Consider the following 20912-nt stretch of genomic DNA (forward strand, 5'->3'; position numbering starts at 1 on the left):
TTTAAGTGATCACTGGATGTGAATGGTGTATTACTAAGCATTCAATAATTCTGAGCTTGCTCAATTAGGTCCCCCAATAGGGCTTTAGCCTGCAAGATTAGTCAATGCTGTGAAATTAACTGTCATCAGGTCCTGGTTTCATTAGTGGGAGAGTCTGAATGATGAGTATTGACAGTGTCCTGGGGCTCTGAAACCACTGGTTTGGCATCGCTACGTGAGCTTATCATGGAAATAGGAAACTTTGTCCCCTATTCAACCTCAACCCCAGGGTTTTACCAGTTGGTCAAGAAGCAAATGATAAACATTGTTTGGAGACACATAACAGCACTGCCCTCAAGGCTGGTAAAGAACCAATTAAAAAACCAAACTTTTAAAAACTGATGTAGGCTTCCAAGAATTGAAAAATCACTTAAAAAAACATCAAGTTTCATACTTTCATTTAAAAACAATTCAAATCAAAACATTATTTAAAAACAATTTACACACATTAAACTATAGACATCAGTTCAATCTACTGTTAGTTGAGGGAGAACTTGCTGTGTTATGTGAAATGCTCTTTTGAAAGTTAAGGTTAGGACAAATGGGGAGATTTTAATTTGATCAAACTTGTCATATTTTCCTGGGAATGTCTTGGGAGCAGTGCAAAGGGAACTTTCCACTTGTGGCTGACCCATGTTGTTCCTTTCATGGACGGTTTAGTGCTGGCAACAGGGAATAAAGGCAAAAAAGACTCCTTGCTCGATCAAGTCCATGGCTTGATGAAAAGCCAGAAGACAACAGCTTGATTTGTGATTCAAGTAATGTTCTTAATCTTTCCTCCTTAAAAGTATATTGGATATTAAATTATAATTAATCATAAAAGGTTTTTTTTTTGGTGGGGGGGTGATGCAATGATTCCAAAGAAAGTTGGTTTCATTTAATTCTTAAACTCTGGATTAAGTCCAAGACTGAATTACATGATTGTAGAACTGCAAATTTACTCAACTTTATTATTACATTTTGGGAAGGGGGTATAAAATCCTTCTAGGCACTCATATGAAACTGGTATTCACCGCAAATCCACTTCCACTCCAGAACATTGCCACCTCCTTGCGCCAGCAAGCCACACTGATGCTCGTAATCAGAGTGCATGGGACCAGGTACAGGAGTGCTGGCTGACCTGTCTGCAACAGGGCCAGAGCAACAAAAGTGATGAGAAGACCAATGCCATAAGCTGAGGAGCAAAATGCAAAAAAATTGGAATGAACAACACACAATTGCATACATAAGAATTTGAAGGAATTAAAAACAAAAGTATTCTCTCACGACTGTACTGACTGACTCTCTTAATAAAGCACAATTTAACACTTTCCATAAACTAGAATCTCTCTTCCTCCATTTGGGGAGGAATCTGACCTCTATAAATTCCATGAAATTCAAATGAAATTACAAATTTCCCTCTAGATTCTACTTGTGGATTTCATTCCCATTCTATCATTTTCCTGTCCATTTTTGAGTGTGATTTATTTCCATTTTTCTGCTTGTCTATACGTGGCAAAATGACAGCAGAACACCAACTTTGAACCTCTCTCTATTTGGCTAAAAGCCCTTATTACAGTTGTTAACTAATCTCTTGAAAGTAATTAGTAGGTTCAGTTTGGAATACCTGACCCCCTACTCCTGGTTTCATCAGATACAAAGGAAGCATTACGTCAACAACAACAACAAGAGACCCCACCCAAAACATCAAAAACTCTTTTCTTTCCCAGATACTATTCACTCTGTATATTTCAGCATTTTCTGCATTCCTGGTTTCTTTTATCTCCACTGATTAGCGTGGTTGAGGACAAACTACCCATTGAATCGAGACTTCTATCTAAATGTCTATCTAAGCCAAGATTTAAATACTTCTGTCCAATGCATATTTCATCGCAATTTGTTTAAATGTCCTCATTATTAAGTACCAGTTGTCTCAACAGTCCCACTCCAAATATTGACATGAAGCAGCCCAGCTGATAAAACTATCAATCACTTGGACAAACAAAAAATAAATTAGTGAATCATCCTGGAAACCAGTCCACTCCTACATAATTCAACCCCAAGGTTAACTCCATCCACACCACCCTGATGGAAATATAAGCACGGGTCCTTCATTGGGTCTAAATCCCAGGAGTGGTATGGTTAGTGTAGCGGTTAGCAGAACACTGTTACAGTGCCAGCAACCAGGACTGGGGTTCGAATCCCATGCTGTAAGGAGTTTGTACGTAATCCCATGTCAGCATTGGTATCCTCTGGGTGCTCCCATTTTCACCCAGTGTTCAAAAAACATACGGGTGCTGGGGGGGGGGGGGGGTGGGCGTGGTTTGTAGGTTAATTGGGTGGCACGGGATTGTGACCCAAAAGGGCCCTATTACTGTGCTGTACGTCTAAATTTAAAAAAAAAAGGACTGCAACAGATTAAGGCAGTGATATTGTCACTATTTCAAGAGAAATAACAGATGCTGCTCTTACTGGTAATTATCATATCCAAAAATATATTAACCAAGGACTGTAAGGTTTATCATTGATTGGTGGAGCAGGCTCGACAGACCGGATGGCCTACTCCTACTCCGATTTCTTAGTTCTTACAGCAATGAAGAATCGATTGTTTGCGATAATTAATCAACAGCTTCTTTTTAAGTGCTCTCCCCAGAATTTTATTTTCTTCTCTTGTCCTACCACTTTTTTTGTAGTCATGTGAAAATAAATGATGGCACCTACCGATAGTGCAAGCCACAAAGTAGATCCTTGAGGTCTGCACCTGAATATCAAACCTGTGGCAGTATGCTACCAACATTCCTATGAGGAAGGTATAGCAGATGGTGTGACTTGCAGTTTTGGACAAAGAAAGAAATTACAACTTTTAATTTACAATAAAAGATCAAAATAATTTCAGTATGAAGCACAGATTTTTTTTAAAAGAGCAAGTGATTTAAAAAAAAAATTCCACACCTTTATTTGAAAGATAAAGTGTGGTAATGAATCACTGTTTCTACACCTGAGCAAGAAGTGCTTGATATACAGCAGCTCTATTCAAAAGAATGATCATTTACAAGGAAATGAAAAAAACTCTAGAAATTAAAAATCAAAACCAGTTTTTCATTTTATTCAAACAAATGAGATGTCTGGGTTCAGATGAACAGAGTGTACTTACCTGGTATTAAAACATCACCAAAGCCAAGGAGGGAGAACGGTCTGTTACAGAGCGCCAGAGGAGAGGAATTTAACCGGGGCACCTTCAGTACCATTGGGAGCTGAAGATGAAAGGATCAGTCTCAGTAAGATAACGAATCATTTCATTTAACTGAAGAGAAGGAAACTACTTGGCACTAAAAAATTTAATTTAATTTCTTATGTACCCAGAGTTACACAATTGTAGAGTTGAAAACATGCATCAGATCAATTATGTCAATTAGGAATTAATATGGAAAAATAGAATCAGGGCGAGTTTAGATTGTTCAAGAAGACTCCTACTAAACACGAACATCAGTAATGAGCCCCACAAAACATTAATGAACCTTTGAAGAGGAAGTCACTCAGGTCAATTGGCACACACACAAAATAGCACAAAATTCATGAAAATCTAATATTGTAATATTCCACACACAATGTAGATCAGCATTTGATCTACTCCACTGATTTGGGGGGATTATTTAGCAAGATTTCTGGTGCTGCTTGGGAATCTCCAAATTAAGTTGGGATCTGGCAAGAAAAACAAAGTGGAATACAGAATTTGTTGTGGCTCCATTAATAAGATGATTAAAGGCATGAGATTTGGTTTCATGTTAAAGAGGAAGATCAAACCACTGCAGGTTAAGTCCTTGCGCATAAAATAAGTAGTCTACACACCAAATACACAAATGTGATAATACTTTTGTGACATTACAACACAGGAAGCAAGAGGCAAAAACTTTGAGCAGGATTATGGGAAATCACAGCAATGTGACTCCCATTCCAACAGGCTACCTTTTAAAGCAGAGTATCCAAAATGTACATTTGTACAGCAGTCCCAGGCGAGTTTAAAGTGTTTCTAGCAAAAATAAACAATTCATATGAAGAATAAAGCATAAATATAAAAGTTTCGGAGTTGGATTGGGAAGGTAGGATTGGGTCCAGTCAATGATAAGCAGAAATGGAGCAGATTATGAAGCTACCAAAAATAAAGTAGAATGGGGAAAATTTTAATGAAGATATTATTTATTGCAACTTTTGTATGGAACCACCACAAGAGAACTCAACAGAAATTTTAACAGGGAATATTTGACAGTCTCTTTTCCAGCATACCTTCTCATGTGTGGAGAAATGTGAAGGACCAGCAGCTACTTCCACCATGATACTCTCTCCACTCTGAAACACAGAAGCTCACTCTTTAGAAAGGTGTCTTTACTTCAAAAGTTAAACGTGCCCGTCAGAAGTCTCAGGACACTGATGGTGGAAAATAAAATATTTTTAATGAACCTATTTTCCACCCCAATCCCCAACAACCCAGGAAGAATGGTCTCATGATTATGTTACTGGGCTAGCATTCCAGAGGCCTGAAATTTAAATTCCTGCTTGTAAGCAACTACAAGATGTTTGGAAAGATCAAATAAAATCAAAATTTTCAAACTGTCAGACATCGTTAGTGGCTAGAGAGGCAGAGTTGATGTTTACAGTTCATTACAATTCATCATAACTAAGGAAAGTTAGAAATGAAGATCGCAGAGAAATATGATTTTATTTATGCAAAGAAAAGGTACAAGGACTGCCTAAAGAAATCTCTTGGTGCCTGCCACATTGACCACCGCCAGTGGGCAGATAACGCCTCAAACCGTGCATCTTGGCGCCTCACAGTTTGGCGGGCAGCAACCTCCTTTGAAGAAGACCGCAGAGTCCACCTCACTGACAAAAGGCAAAGGAGGAAAAACCCAACACCCAACCCCAACCAACCAATTTTCCCCTGCAACCGCTGCAACCGTGTCTGCCTGTCCCGCATCGGACTTGTCAGCCACAAACGAGCCTGCAGCTGACGTGGACTTTTTACCCCCTCCATAAATCTTCGTCCGCGAAGCCATGCCAAAGAAGACAGAACCCCAGATGCTGCCTGGTCTGCTATTTCCAGATTTTTTTTTTTTGCTTTTGTTTCAGATTTCCTACATCTGCTGTATTTTATTTTTAGGAAAGCTCAGATCTGCATCCTCAAATGAAAGACATTTGCTAACGGCTTTTCTGTGACCCGAGACCCACACAAGGCGTTCACCTCTGAGTTGCACCGAGTCTCCCAAATTTTCTTTGTTCCCACTCACCCAGTGAGTTGCACTGAAGCCTTTAATGAGCCAGAGGAACTTAATGTGCTGGAGGCCACTTGGGACAATGACTACCTCAGCCAAAAATAAATGAACTTTGGATGAACTCTCTACTTTCCATCCCATGGCTCATTGTCCTGCAAGTTATGACTCTTAACAAATACCTGGGTGTGCATTTAAGATTTGGTGCGAGTTTCTGCCTCCATCAACATTGCACGCTGCAAGTCACTGATCTTCACCCTCACCACTGGCTGAATGAATTTTTTTTCCTCAAATTTCTCTCCAATCTTTCCACCAATCATCTTAAATACATGACCCATTACTGAGCACGACCCTAATCCTGTCCCAGATTCAATCTGTCCTTTATCTGCCCCTGTTCTACTTTTCTAAACCCACCTTGCATCCCCAGTGGTCACTTCATCTACCCATCTCTTGAACCTCTATATTCTTCATTTGCCCAGTATCCTATCAACTCTTGGCCTCTCACTAGCACCCATCTTTTTTATGCTTGCTATCTCTCCTTCCCAATGTAGTCCCAAAAGGGTCCTGATCCAAAATGTTAACTGACCATTTCTCTCCTGACCCACTGAGTCTCCCAAATTTTCATTGTTCCCACAAGCCTATACTACCCTTTCTTTTTTTTTAAATTTTTTTATTTTTCACACCATAAATCACATTAGCCATGCTACACACTTTTTCTTTTTCACACATATACAGTGACTTTTTCTCCCCCCCCTCCCTCCTCCCTCCTCCCTCCTCCCAAGCCACCCCCCCACCACCCCCCCTCCCATCCATTTTAGGTATACAATCTAGGTTACATTAAACCAGTCAGATAATGTTGTCATTCAACAAAAATACACCAGAAATTCTACTGAGTCCATTCTTTTCTTTCCTTCTCCTTCCATCAACTTAGGTAATGATTGTCCCCAGTAGGTTTTTGCTATTGTATTTAATGTAAGGCTCCCATATTTGTTTGAATATTTCAATATTATTTCTTAAACTATATGTAATTTTTTCTAATGGAATACATTTATTCATTTCTATATACCATTGTTGTATTTTCAGATTATCTTCCAATTTCCAGGTTGACATAATACATTTTTTTGCTACGGCTAGGGCTATCTTAACAAATCTTTTTTGTGCATCTTCCAAGTCAATTCCAAATTCTTTATTTTTTATGTTACTTAGGAGAAAGATCTCTGGATTCTTTGGTATATTGTTTTCTGATATTTTATTTAATATCTGATTGAGATCTTCCCAAAATTTTTCTACTTTCTCACATGTCCAGATTGCATGAATTGCTGTTCCCATTTCTTTTTTACATCGAAAACATCTATCAGATACTGTTGGGTCCCATTTATTTAACTTTTGAGGTGTAATGTATAGTCTGTGTAGCCAGTTATATTGTATCATACGTAGCCTCGTATTTGTTGTATTTCTCATCGTTCCAGAACATAATTTCTCCCATGTTTCATTTTTTATCTTTATATTTAAATCTTGTTCCCATTTTTGTTTAGTTTTACCATTTGTTTCCTCATTCTCTTTTTCTTGCAGTTTAATATACATATTTGTTATAAATCTTTTGATTAACATTGTATCTGTAATCACATATTCAAGGTTACTTCCCTCTGGCAAACTCAAATTGCTTCCTAATTTCTCTTTCAAGTAGGATCTCAGTTGGTAATATGCCAGCGCTGTATCTCCCGTTATATTGTACTTATCTCTCATTTGTTCAAAGGATAAGAATCTACTTCCTGAAAAACAATTCTCTATTCTTTTAATCCCTTTTTTTTCCCATTCTCTAAAGGAAAGGTTATCTATTGTAAAAGGGAGTAACTTATTTTGCGTCAATATTAGTTTTGGTAATTGATAATTTGTTTTATTTCTTTCTACATGAATCTTCTTCCAAATATTGAGGAGATGATGTAATACTGGAGAACTTCTATGTTGTACCAATTTTTCATCCCATTTATATAATATGTGTTCAGGTATCTTTTCCCCTATTTTGTCTAATTCTAATCTCGTCCAGTCTGGTTTTTCCCTTGTTTGATAAAAATCTGATAGGTATCTTAATTGTGCGGCTCTATAATAATTTTTAAAGTTTGGCAATTGTAAGCCTCCTTGTTTATACCCTTCTGTTAATTTATCCAGTGCTATCCTCGGTTTCCCCCCTCTCCATAAGAATTTCCTTATTATTTTCTTTAACTCTTTGAAGAATTTTTCTGTCAGTTGTATTGGCAATGCCTGAAATAAGTATAATATCCTTGGAAAATTTTTCATTTTAATACAGTTTATCCTTCCTATTAGTGTTAGTGGTAGATCTTTCCAATGCTCTAAATCGTCTTGTAATTTTTTCATCAGTGGATAATAATTGAGTTTGTATAATTGGCCGAGATTTTTGTTTATTTGTACACCTAGGTATCTTATTGCCTGCATTTGCCATCTAAATGGAGATTCCTTCTTAAATTTTGAGAAATCCGCATTATTCATAGGCATTGCTTCACTTTTATTTACGTTTATCTTGTAACCTGACACTTCTCCATATTCCTTCAATTTCTTATATAATTCTTTTATTGATAGTTCTGGTTCTGTTAAGTACACTATAACATCGTCCGCAAATAGACTGATTTTATATTCCTTGTCTTTTATTTTTATTCCTTTTATATTATTATCTATTCTTATCAATTCTGCTAGTGGTTCTATAGCTAACGCAAACAATAAAGGTGATAGAGGGCATCCCTGCCGCGTTGACCTGCTTAAGTTAAATTGTTTTGATACATGTCCATTTACTGTCACTTTCGCTAACGGTCCCTTATATAATGCTTTAATCCAATTAATATACTTCTCCGGTAAACTGAATTTTTGCAATACTTTGAACAAATAATTCCATTCTACTCTGTCGAAGGCCTTCTCTGCGTCTAAAGCAACTGCTACTGCAGGTGCTTTATTTCCTTCTACTGCATGAATTAAGTTAATAAATTTACAAATATTGTCTGTTGTGCGTCTTTTTTTGATAAATCCAGTTTGGTCTAAATTTACCATTTTCGGTACCTGCTCTGCTAATCTGTTTGCTAATAGTTTAGCTATTATCTTATAAACTGTGTTTAGTAAAGATATTGGTCTATATGACGCTGGTGAGAGTGGATCTTTCCCTTGTTTTAGTATTACTGTAATTATTGCTGTTTGCCTGAAGAAAACTGAGGTCCTCCATCAGCCAGCTCCCCACCATGACTACCAGCCCCCCCACATCTCCATCGGGCACACAAAACTCAAAACGGTCAACCAGTTTACCTATCTCGGCTGCACCATTTCATCAGATGCAAGGATCGACAATGAGATAGACAACCGACTCACCAAGGCAAATAGCGCCTTTGGAAGATTACGCAAAAGAGTCTGGAGAAACAACCATCCGAAAAACCTCACAAAGATAAGCGTATACAGAGCCGTTGTCATACCCACACTCCTGTTCGGCTCCGAATCATGGGTCCTCTACCGGCACCACCTACGGCTCCGAGAACGCTTCCACCAGCGTTGTCTCCGCTCCATCCTCAACATCCATTGGAGCGCTTTCATCCCTAACGTCGAAGTACTCGAGATGGCAGAGGTCGACAGCATCGTGTCCACGCTGCTGAAGATCAAGCTGCGCTGGATGGGTCACGTCTCCAGAATGGAGGACCATCGCCTTCCCAAGATCGTGTTATATGGCGAGCTCTCCACTGGCCACCGTGACAGAGGTGCACCAAAGAAAAGGTACAAGGACTGCCTAAAGAAATCTCTTGGTGCCTGCCACATTGACCACCGCCAGTGGGCTGATAACGCCTCAAACCGTGCATCTTGGCGCCTCACAGTTTGGCGGGCAGCAACCTCCTTTGAAGAAGACCGCAGAGCCCACCTCACTGACAAAAGGCAAAGGAGGAAAAACCCAACACCCAACCCCAACCCACCAATTTTCCCCTGCAGCCGTGTCTGCCTGTCCCGCATCGGACTTGTCAGCCACAAACGAGCCTGCAGCTGACGTGGTCTTTTTACCCCCTCCATAAATCTTCGTCCGCGAAGCCAAGCCAAAGAAGACATGAATCTGGTAAGCTTTGTGTTTCATCAATCTGGTTGATTACATCCAGGAGGGGCGGAATTAATAAGTCGTTAAATGTTTTGTAGAATTCTATTGGGAGTCCATCCTCTCCTGGTGACTTATTATTTGGTAATTTTTTTATTATCTCTTGTATTTCTACTGTTCCAAATGGTTCTGTTAATTTATTTTGTTCCTCTTTTTGTAGTTTTGGTAGTTCAATTTTAGTCAAAAATTCATCTATTTTCCCTTCTTTCCCTTCGTTTTCAGTTCGGTATAATTGTTCATAGAATTCTCTAAAGTTTTCCTTAATTTCTTTTGGATTATATGTAATTTGTTTGTCTTTTTTCCTTGATGCCAATACCATTTTCTTAGCTTGTTCTGTCTTAAGCTGCAATGCTAGGATTTTGTGCGTTTTTTCACCCAGTTCATAATATTTCTGTTTTGTCTTCATTTTATTCTTCTCTACCTTATATGTTTGTAATGTTTCATATTTTATTTTTTTATCCGCCAATTCTCTTCTTTTAGTTGTATCTTCCTTCATTGCTAATTTTTTTTCTATATTTACTATTTCCCTTTCCAACTGCTCTGTTTCCTGATTATAGTCCTTCTTCATCTTGGTTACATAACTTATTATTTGTCCTCTAATGAATGCTTTCATTGCATCCCATAGTATAAACTTATCTTCCACTGATTCCCTATTTATTTCAAAGTATATTTTTTAATTTGTCTTTCAATTAATTCTCTAAAATCCTGTCTTTTAAGTAGCATGGGGTTTAATCTCCATCTATACATTCTTGGAGGGATGTCCTCTAGCTTTACTGTCAATATTAAGGGTGAATGGTCCAATAGCATTCTCGCTTTATATTCTGTTTTTCTTACTCTATCTTGCATACGAGTTGATAACAAAAATAGGTCTATTCTTGAGTATGTTTTATGTCTAGCCGTGTAATATGAATATTCCTTTTCTTTTGGGTTTTGTTTCCTCCATATATCCAAAAGTTGCATTTCTTGCATTGATTTAATTATGAATTTGGTTACTTTGTTCTTTCTGTTAATTTTTTTCCCAGTTTTATCCATATTTGAATCCAAATTCAGGTTGAAATCCCCTCCTATTAGTATGTTCCCTTGCGTATTAGCTACCTTCAAAAAGATATCTTGCATAAACTTTTGATCTTCTTCGTTAGGTGAATATACATTAAGTAGATTCCAAAACTCTGAATATATCTGACATTTTATCATTACATATCTCCCTGCTGGATCTATTATTTCCTCTTCTATTTAAATGGCACATTTTTACTAATTAATATAGCCACTCCTCTTGCTTTTGAATTATACGATGCTGCTGTTACATGCCCTACCCAATCTCTCTTTAATTTCTTGTGCTCCAATTCAGTTAAGTGTGTTTCTTGGACAAATGCTATATCAATTTTTTCATTTTTCAGTAAATTTAGCAGTTTCTTCCTTTTAATTTGGTTATGTATTCCATTAATATTTAAAGTCATATAGTTCAACGTAGCCATTTTATACTTTGTTTATCTTCCCTTTCCGTTTTTCCATCATTACCTTTCCTCCTTTTCCATTTCTGTTTTCTTATTTTAAACCCTTTATAAGACAACATTCCTAAAACATCAAACATTTTCCTTATTCTCCTATTTATAACTTCTTTAGCCCCAATCTCCCCTTCCCCTCCTGAGTTGTCCTTTATCCCTTGTCGGACAACCACATCTCCCCTCTCCATTTGGGTTTGCGAATTCACTTGCAAGCGTCAACTGATTTTGCAGTGACCGCTATTCCCCCCCACCCAGCCCCCCCCAGAAAAGATTTCACTTTTCATATGTAACAAAGGTCTCTCTTTTAAATCCCTCCTTATTCTCTCTATTCCATTACCTTCCCTTATTAATTCTTGTCTATACTATCTATATTTTCCTCTAAGTACCGATACATTCATGTATGCACATTATACCTATACACTCTTATATCTCTTTACCCACATACATATCAATCGTGATCATTTTTACTCTCATTACACGTCTTCATCTCTCCGTCTATTTTGTAGTTGTTCTGCAAATTTTCGTGCTTCTTCTGGATCCGAGAATAGTCTGTTTTGTTTTCCTGGAATAAATATTTTCAATACCGCTGGATGCTTTAGTATAAATTTATACCCTTTCTTCCATAAAATCGCCTTTGCTGTATTGAACTCCTTTCTCTTCTTTAGGAGTTCAAAACTTATATCTGGATAAATTAAGATTTTTTGCCCTTTATACTCCAGTGGCTTGTTGCCCTCTCTTACTTTTTCCATTGTCTTCTCCAGTACCTTTTCTCTTGTAGTATATCTTAGGAATTTTACTAAAATAGATCTTGGTTTTTGTTGTGGTTTAGAGGCCAATGCTCTATGTGCCCTTTCTATTTCCATTTCTTGCTGTAGTTCTGGACATCCTAGGATCCTAGGGATCCAGTCTTTTATAAACTCCCTCATATTCTTGCCTTCTTCATCTTCCTTAAGGCCCATTATCTTTATGTTATTTCTTCTGTTATAATTTTCCATTATATCTATTTTTTGAGCTAACAGTTTTTGTGTCTCTATCGCTTTTTTATTAGATTCCTCCAATTTCTTTTTTAAGTCTTCTACCTCCATTTCTGCTGCTCCTGCCCGCTCTTCCATCTTGTCCATTTTCTTTCCCATTTCTGTTAAGGTCATATCTATTTTGTTCATTTTCTCTTCTGTGTTGTTTATTCTTCTTCTTAAATCATTAAATTCCTGTGTCTGCCATTCTTTAAATGACTCCATGTATCCTCTAACAAGAGAAAGTATATCCTTTATCTTGCCTTTCCCTTCTTCTTCTATTTCACTGTACTCTTCCTCTTCTTCTTCCTCTGGGTTGGCCATCTGTTGTTTCTTTATTGCCCTTTTCTGCTCTTCTTTCTTGTTTCCATTGTCTTCTGTGTTCTCTTCTTGCTGCAGGTGTTCTGCAGCTGTCATTGCCGGCTATGGAGGTCGACTCCCCAGCTGGTCCCCCCTCCCGTCGGTGTGTTTTTTTTCATGCGCATCGCGCATGCGCGACTCCTCGCGGTTGCGCACTTTTACTCGGCTCAGCGAGCCATTTTTGTAGTCCAATTTCTGAGGAAGCGGGCTTCTCTCTCCACAGCGGGCCTCTTCGAACAGGTAAGGCCTTCTCCTTCTTCCTCCGTTGTCTTCTCTTCCTCTCTTCTTATCGTTGATTTTGATTTTTCTTTTTTTGTCGCCATCTTCTTTCCACCTTTATACTCACCTTTCTTTAACTTTTATTTCTGTGCCTTTGTGTTTTCCTTTGTTTTTCCCGACTTTTCTGGAGAAGGCTGGAGTTCACCGTCCGGCCACTACTCCATCACGTGACTCCTCAAGCCTATACTACCCTTTCAATGACAGTTAGAAGGCTACATACACATTGGTAGATTGATAAGAACTTGACACTCGTTCATGCTCATGATTTATATACCCTTCAACTTGATTTTGGTTTTAGCAATCCCTTTGTCCTTTTAATCACTAGTGGAGCATAGAAAATGCAGGAGAAGAGTGTTGAATCCTGTGAGATTGGCTTTGTGGCAATGTTTTTTTTAAATATAAAAAGAAAAGTACTGTTCCAAAATTTGACCTCTGGTTGCTGTTAACTCACTACTGTGTTGGTGTTGCTGAAGCAAAGGCCTACATAGACTGTTGAAAAAAGTCTTAACTTATTTTCTGCTAAGATTATGGATGACACGGCGACGCTTTCATCTTACCTGAGTGAGAAACGGAGTAACAAAGACAAAGAAAATATCGTACACAAAGAGAACCACCAGCAGTAATGTGCAAGCCTAGGATAAAACAAACAACTCCATTTAACTAAGCAGTTAATAATGGGAGCTAAACACAAACGATAGAGAGTCTGATGTGTGAGATTGGACATTTTGCCACCAAATAACAATTGAGATATAACCTACGATAAAGTTCAAGAACTTCTTAATGACTTTCAACATTAGACCAACTATCAACATGTTCTATATACAGTCAGCAAATTCAAATCAATGTGTCGAGTCTATTGCTGAAACAAAGTGAGCTGCAGAGGCTCTGGGAACATTGGTGGCAAATCCATGGAATCTTCATGTTTCTAAAGGGACTCTCTTCTGGTTCTCTTATTGTTCGGGGTGATGGGGAATGGTCATGGCAACTGTTTGCCTCAAGGCAGAAAAAATGAATGTTACATTTTTATTAATTATTAGGTGACAATAAAAAGAAACGAACTTTGTATAACATTGATTTTAAAAAAACATTGACCCTTTGTTTATTATTTTGAACCACAGTTCCCTTGCAAGGAGCATCTCGCAAAGTACTGGCTCCTAGCTCAGGCCTGTATAATGCTAAAGCCAGGTGGCTATTTGGACTGTGTAATCTTAGATGGCAAATGCTGCCAGGTCTGTGAGAAAAGTACAGTCAATCTTGAATCCAGCCATTCTACAGCTACAGAGCAGAACCACCCACCCAGCTTCAGCCAAGAAGGGGAACCTTGGCTGATTTTTACTAATCTAGGGGCACTTAAACAAACTGGTTACTTGAAAATCTGTCAAAATTAAATTTAACATATTAATTATTAACTCAATGAAGCATATACCAAATGCAAGTTGAAAACTAACATTTCGTCTGAATTTTAGGATTTAAAACTTTTTAAACCAAACATATTCAATGACACTTGAAACCAAACGCACAAGAAAAAATTTAAAAAGCAAAAGACTTAATTATTAAGACAATGTTTCCTATACATATAATGAGGATATTGTAATCCTAGGATTATAAATAAACCTATACTGTATTCATACAATTGAAAATGTTGTTCACAGATCTTTTAAAAAAAAACTGATTTTTTTTTGTGCGCAGTATTTTAACAATACAACTGCAAAGCAAAAAGGAATGTTATCACAAATTACATCTAAGTTGTTCAGAGACTTCCATGGTGGGGTTTATCCGGGTGCTCTGTATTCTGTCCATGTCACAAGTTGGATAGGTTAATTGGCTACTGTAAGTTATTCCTGATGTAGGTGGGTGGCAACAGAATCATGGTGATTGATGGGTTGTGAATGGAATAGGCAACAGGAAAATAAGAGGAATGGAATGCTTGATGTTTTAGGAATCATAGCTTTGATGGACTGAATGGTCTCCAATGTTGAACGATAACAAAATGAAAAAAATTACTATTAAAAACAGTGGGGATCATTTTTTCACTGCAACATAATTTGACAGAGGTCTTCAAGATTTAGAAGGATTACGTTACATTGTGGAAGCTTCCCTTCTCCCAGATGAAAGAACAGAGAGAGGGAACAAATTTAAAGGGAACAAATTTAAAGGGAGCAAAAAAAATGAATAGAGAGATTTGAACAAAATTCTACAAAGGTGTAACTAAAACAAAGGAATGCGTGTTGGAAGATATGTGGGAGGAACATTAATTTTGTGTGTATTTAACACAAATCTAAATTCCTATGTAAATTTATTCCATCTACCTGTTTCCTTTTAAAAGTTGTTTTAAAAAAATAATGGGAAAATTAAAACACTCAGAGCTGTGGTTTTCAACCTTTTACTTTCCACTCACATGAAACCTTAGGGAATCCCTATGCCATCAAGGCTCTGTGATTAGTAAGGGATTGCTTAAGGTGGTATGTGAGTGGGTAGGGAAGGTTGAGAACCACTGTTCTCAAGACCCAATTGTTCCTGAAATATTTTGCTTGAAAAAAATTGTCACTGGCCCATTTCCTTTGGAATTATGAAACAGTGGACTTAACGAGTCAATTAGATACGATTGAAACAAGTGGTTTTCAAACCTTTTTCTTTCCACTCACATACCACCTTAAGCAATCCCTTACTAATCACAGAGCACTTATGGCAAAGGGATTGCTTAAGGAGGAATGTGAGTTTAGAATGGCAGTTTAAAAACCATTGATTTAGAGAATAAGCAGAACAGAGAGATTCAATTCTATGACACTTTCCAAGAAAATATCAGCACAAATTTGACAGGTTGAATGATCTATACATAAACCAGAAGATTCAATGATTCTTTCACAAATTATGTTGCATTGAGTATATTAGGTGTTCGTCTAATAGCACAGATCCTACGCAGTGAGCCCTTGGTAATTTGCATTAACTCAGAGAAGCCCCAGGATTGAATTCCACTTATTTAAATGAATTAAAACTCATAATGGTCATTGGAAACGATTATAGTCAGTTACTTGCGGCAGTTTGCGATGACAAATCTTGAATGTCCATTTTAAGATTTTTTCTCTCAATTAATTTCTCTCACCTAAAAAATGAATCTATTAGATTCAGCATTTTGAGCAGCGTTTTGCTGAATTTTAAGCCAGCATGAACCAGAAATATGAAATAACTCAGTAACAATGCATTCACTATCTGATCTCAGTTCAATACATGGTACTTACCATGCCGATTAAGATGAAGCAATGAACCAGCAAAATAAATGATGAATGCATTAATCTACTAGATCCAAAAAAAACTGCAAAGCTGCGGCTCAGGTTGTAAGTGCAACAGCAACCCAGTTTGGTGCTCAGTCTGAATGAGATCTCCCAGCATGACAGGCAGGTAACGGGTTTACATTATGTCAGCTTTGGTCTAATCTGCCCAACCAACAAAACTGTTGGAGTGGCATTACGTCAAAAGGAACAACAAAGCTATGGTTATTACTTTATTATGGCCAACCTCCACCCATCTAGCCCCAAGGGTGATAGATGATCTGCTACTGTTTTGAGCACAATGATCACAATTCCTCTTAAAGTCTCGCTATTATTATCACTATGTATTCACTATTTTACCTCTCTTATATGCATGACAGTAATTGGGTATCCAAAACTGATGTACCTTTTATTTCTCTTATGGTGAGGCAGGCGGTGTTGCTCAGATGGCCTCGTGACGTCATGTCATGTTTAGAATTAGAGAAGGTTAGAGGCTGAATTTCCGATTTTAACGTACATTTTCAAACACTGTGGGGACTCTCTTTGAATTACTTTTATACGATTTGATTTGTTATGAAGATAAAACTATTGACTCATGAGGTAATTTATCACCCTGATAAGAATTCTGTCTCTTTATTGGCCAAACAGCTTCTTTCTTGGTAGTGGGTTTAGATTTTCCTTTTTTATAATAAAAATAATATCAATGCAATAGAATCTGTTTGATTAAAATGTGGAGTACCTTGGATGAAATTGTATAATTTAAGGGTAATGTATCATTTTGAATTTTAAACTCTGTATTTTTGGATGTGAAATGTCAATGCCAATAAATATTGAAAAAGAAAGAAACTGATGTATTGAGGATGGAAGTGTAACTGTTTATATTTGACCCATTATTTGGGACATTGCTAGGGAAGCAAGTTTACAATCTGTGGTTGGCGCCACCTAGTAGTTTAAAGTGGAAATTTCTGAAAACAAATCAAACAGGTCAGTTTCAGACATCCCATCCACTGACTACAGTTTAAATCTTTGAGTTACACCAAGATTTCTGAACATTCTTAAGCTGCTCCTACTCTCAGCAATCTAACATCCAATAAATCCTCTGCAGCAAGACCACCTAATCAATGACACTGGATGGGCATTAAGCACATTACAAAAATGACACATCTTTCATCTCACTCCTAATTCTACTTATGTTAAATGAAAAAATAGTGTTTCATTGGAAGCTGTAACTGTTTCTTTGCCTAATGACAACACTGCTCAATTTAATATTTGGGGTTGGATACACAATTGGCGAAGTTCATCACTTGAAGCTCCCAAGACATGAAGGGGAACAGGTTACCAGCATCTATGGGGGCTGAAGCAGAACCACCTTGGTACTGAAATAGCTCAGTTTTCAGTCAAGCTTATCATCATCTGATTGTATAGTACAACTCGACAAGACAGCGTTCTCCGGTCCTCAGTTTAAAACATGCAGACATAACACACATACAGACAAACATGACATATGAAGGACAAGTATTTTATCTATACAAATAAATAAATATTGTTTTGTGAATATGAGATTCTTCGATGGTTAGTGTGAGCAGTTCCTTTGATTGTTCAGCGTTCTCACTACCTGTGGAAAGGAGCTGATCCTCAGCCTGGTGGTGCTGACTAGGATTCTCCTGTATCTCTTCCTCAATGAGAATAGCTGAAAGATGCTATATGCAGGGTGGAAGGGGTCCTCAATGATTTTGTATGCCCTCTTCAGACAATGATTCTGGTAGATCACGTCAATAGGCTGAGGGGGGGGGGGGTGGGTGGGATGGAGGGAGTCTTCAATGATGCTCCCTGCCACTCTTATGGTCCTGTGGATTGACCTACAATCCATTTCTGTGCAGCAACTGTATCAACAACTTAACCATGTCAGCAACTTATACAACATACATACGTAGGCATGTTGAGGTTGCTGGGAAGAGAGGGAATAAATGAAATGGAAAGGGATCTGTTAAGAGTACACTTGGTGGTAAAGGCCTAAATGTGTATGCGAAGTAAAATATTCAAGGAAAACTCCAACAGGGATTAACTTCAACCAGGAATCCATAAGCCTCTTGCAAATACAGTCAATGAATAATGTGCAAATTTAATAGAAATGTGGACATTAACATTTTTATAAAGGCATAACATTACAGTTCATTAGTATTCATACAACACAAGTGATGGCACAGTACCTTAAAAGTTGGCAATCTGATCGTTTTCAACATGTAAAGGCAAAAAGCAATTCCTAGAGTATCTTGCAAAATCCATGCCCACCTGCAAAATTGAATTAATTCAGTCTCAAAACTTAAGATCAATAAAGTAATCAACTGCATATATATTGACAATATAACTCAAAGATTATTCAGCACCATAATGCTGTACACTGAAAATTTATCAGTTCAAACTAATCTTGTTTTCTCAAGCACTGGTATCTGGGCAAATCCTCAAGTCATTTTAAAGATTGGAAGCTTCTCAGCTTTCCATGCATTGAACAAAGTAAAACTAGGAAGAGGAACCATCAAGATGTGAAAAATGCTTGTTTACTTGTCTTCCCTGCTCTTAAAATGTTATCTTACAAGTTCATAGGCTTGTCAAAGCCAACGTAACTGTGAATATTAGTCCAAAATATAACAGGCCGAATATGTCAATATATTATACTAATATCTAGTGGATATTTATAATGCAGATACATACAGTAGAATCAAATTATCCAAAAAAAATTGAAATCTCAGATAAATGAGAATATCCTCATTTATCTGAAATTTTTCGGAGCCAAGCTGACCTCACGGGTTGAAAAAAATTCACCCAACATGAAATTAGAATGATGATTGTCATCGTTTCAGGTAACTCTCTCCCCTCTCCTTCCATTTATTCTTTACCTTCTCCTATTGACTTTTCTCTCCAACTCTCCCCTTCAAATTGCCTATCTCCTAGCTGCAAGCAATCGGAAGAATCCGTTATCTTGGTGTCATCAAGGAGAACGGCCTCTCAGGTAGGACTGCGGACCTCGGCCTCCTGGGCAGGAGTCTCTGGCTCAGTGGCATTCCCTCCCTTCCTGTCTCTGCTCAGCACAGCAGAGCTCCCCGACGCCGATTCCGAACCCTCCTCTCAGTCTACCACCACACACCAGACTCCCCCAGTGTGCGTGTGCGGTAGGCCTAGCAGGGGAGGATTCAGGGTCAGAAGCTCTTCAGTGACCGGATAGATAGGAGCCCGCTGACTCATCAGTGAGTGTTTCACCAGCCCGAGAAGCCTCCCCAGGGATCAGCAGCAGCAATATCGTACCTATCGGGGATCGGCTGTGGTTAGGAGGTCTCGATCATCGGTGGCAACCAGGATTTTTTTTTGGTGAGAATTAAACATTATTTTAATGCTTAAAAATCCTCCCTTGGTGTCTGTTGTTGTTTAAACATTGATACATGTGATTTCCTGTTGCTACTGGGCTGTTTTTTAAAAAATGACCAGTTCTCCGACATAAGCCCGGTCCCGACCATTTTGGATAATCGGAGTTGTAGAGTCACTGCTTTGTGATTAACGGAATGTCCAATTGTGTAATTTTTTTTTAAAAAAAGCTCATGCAAATTAAATAGCCTCCATTCCACTAAAAGAAAAACCACTAACACAAAGCTAAGAATAGGAACAAAAATATCCACATCATGGTGTTTTCAGGTCAGAAAAAAATAAGCCACTAATAATTGCAATATTCAACACAAAATAAACATTTCAGAAGCAACAATATTAAAAAAATGTAGGGGCTGACAGATAGGCAGTCATATTATTTATTCAAAATAATGGGAGATAATAACTTTAAAATTTAAAAAACTTGGAAAGTCAAATTTAGAAGAAAAATCGAGGTTGAAAACTGGAAGAATTCAACAGGAGCAGTGTTTTGTCAAAGGTTTTACACTCCAAACACCCAACATCTCATCTCCACTTATTCTGAATTTACATCAGTCTCTGCTTTCGGGGAAACAGAGTCTGAATTTTTAGGTGTGGAATTGAAGCCATTCCTTAATTTAGAAAATAAAGTATTCCAGGAGAACACTGTTGAGCAAAATTTTGTAAATTGAAAAAGCTAGATGAAATGCATTTTTCAAATTTTGGTTCCATGCAGTCCTGAATGGTGTGCTATTTGTTATAGTGGCAAATAGATTTCTACATTAAAGTCACATCACAACAAGGCATTTTCATACATTTTCCGTATATCATTTATGACAATGGATCCATCGTCTATTCCAACTCCTGTATGTCCCAACAATCCCTTTCATCCACTTATTTTCTGTAAGATATTTTATCACATTAACACGTCACATATTCCTATTTACAGGAGAGTCGATTTACTGTTGCTTATACAACCCAGCAACTGAAAAATCATAAAATAAGGAAAATTTGTAGAAAACCAATTTCAACACTAGAGACTACAGAGTATCTGGGAGAAAGAAAAGATGTTAGCACTTGAACTTGAATCATTTTATTACTTTACTGGAGGTACGAGCTGCAGGAGGAACTCAGCAGGTCTGTGGAGTTTGTGGAGTCAAAGAGATGGTCAACATTTAGGGGAGAAGGTACCAGAACATATACTTTATAAGTGGGATGAGAAACGGGTGCAATATAGAAGTTCACCAGTACTGCACCATCTGCTTAACATTTGGAAGAAGATTCAAGTAGAAAGGAAAAAAAACAAATGACCAACTACCAAAATTACTATTGACGTAAAATCAACGAATCCCTTTCACAATAGATAATCTTTCCTTTAGAGAATGGGAGAGAAAAGGGATCAAAAGAATAGAAAATTGTTTTTTGGGAAATAATTTATTATCATTTGAACAAATGAAATACAAATATAGAATATCTCACGGTAGAATGTTTGCATACCACCAACTGAAAAGCTACTTAAAGGATAAAGTGGGAAGCACACTGAGATTACCAGAAGGAAACAGCATTGAATATGTGATTACAGACACAATGATAATTAAAAGATTTATAACAAACATGTACATCAAGCTGCAAGAGAAAGAGAACAATGAAATAAGCTGTAAACCCAAACA

The 20912-nt window shown here is 37.6% G+C and overlaps 1 protein-coding gene across 1 annotated transcript in view; it reads right to left on the reverse strand.

Moving 5' to 3' along the window:
* The window catches only part of LOC138758673 (signal peptide peptidase-like 2B), a 59622-nt gene that overhangs the window by 7038 nt on the left and 31672 nt on the right, over positions 1 to 20912 (reverse strand). The window contains 6 exon segments of the mRNA XM_069927959.1: positions 1053 to 1213; positions 2740 to 2817; positions 3173 to 3272; positions 4303 to 4365; positions 13135 to 13209; positions 18057 to 18138. Of these exon segments, the coding sequence (XP_069784060.1) occupies positions 1053 to 1213; positions 2740 to 2817; positions 3173 to 3272; positions 4303 to 4365; positions 13135 to 13209; positions 18057 to 18138 (559 nt within the window).

Source organism: Narcine bancroftii, chromosome 3 (genome assembly GCF_036971445.1).
Source record: "Narcine bancroftii isolate sNarBan1 chromosome 3, sNarBan1.hap1, whole genome shotgun sequence".
NCBI lineage: Eukaryota > Metazoa > Chordata > Chondrichthyes > Torpediniformes > Narcinidae > Narcine > Narcine bancroftii.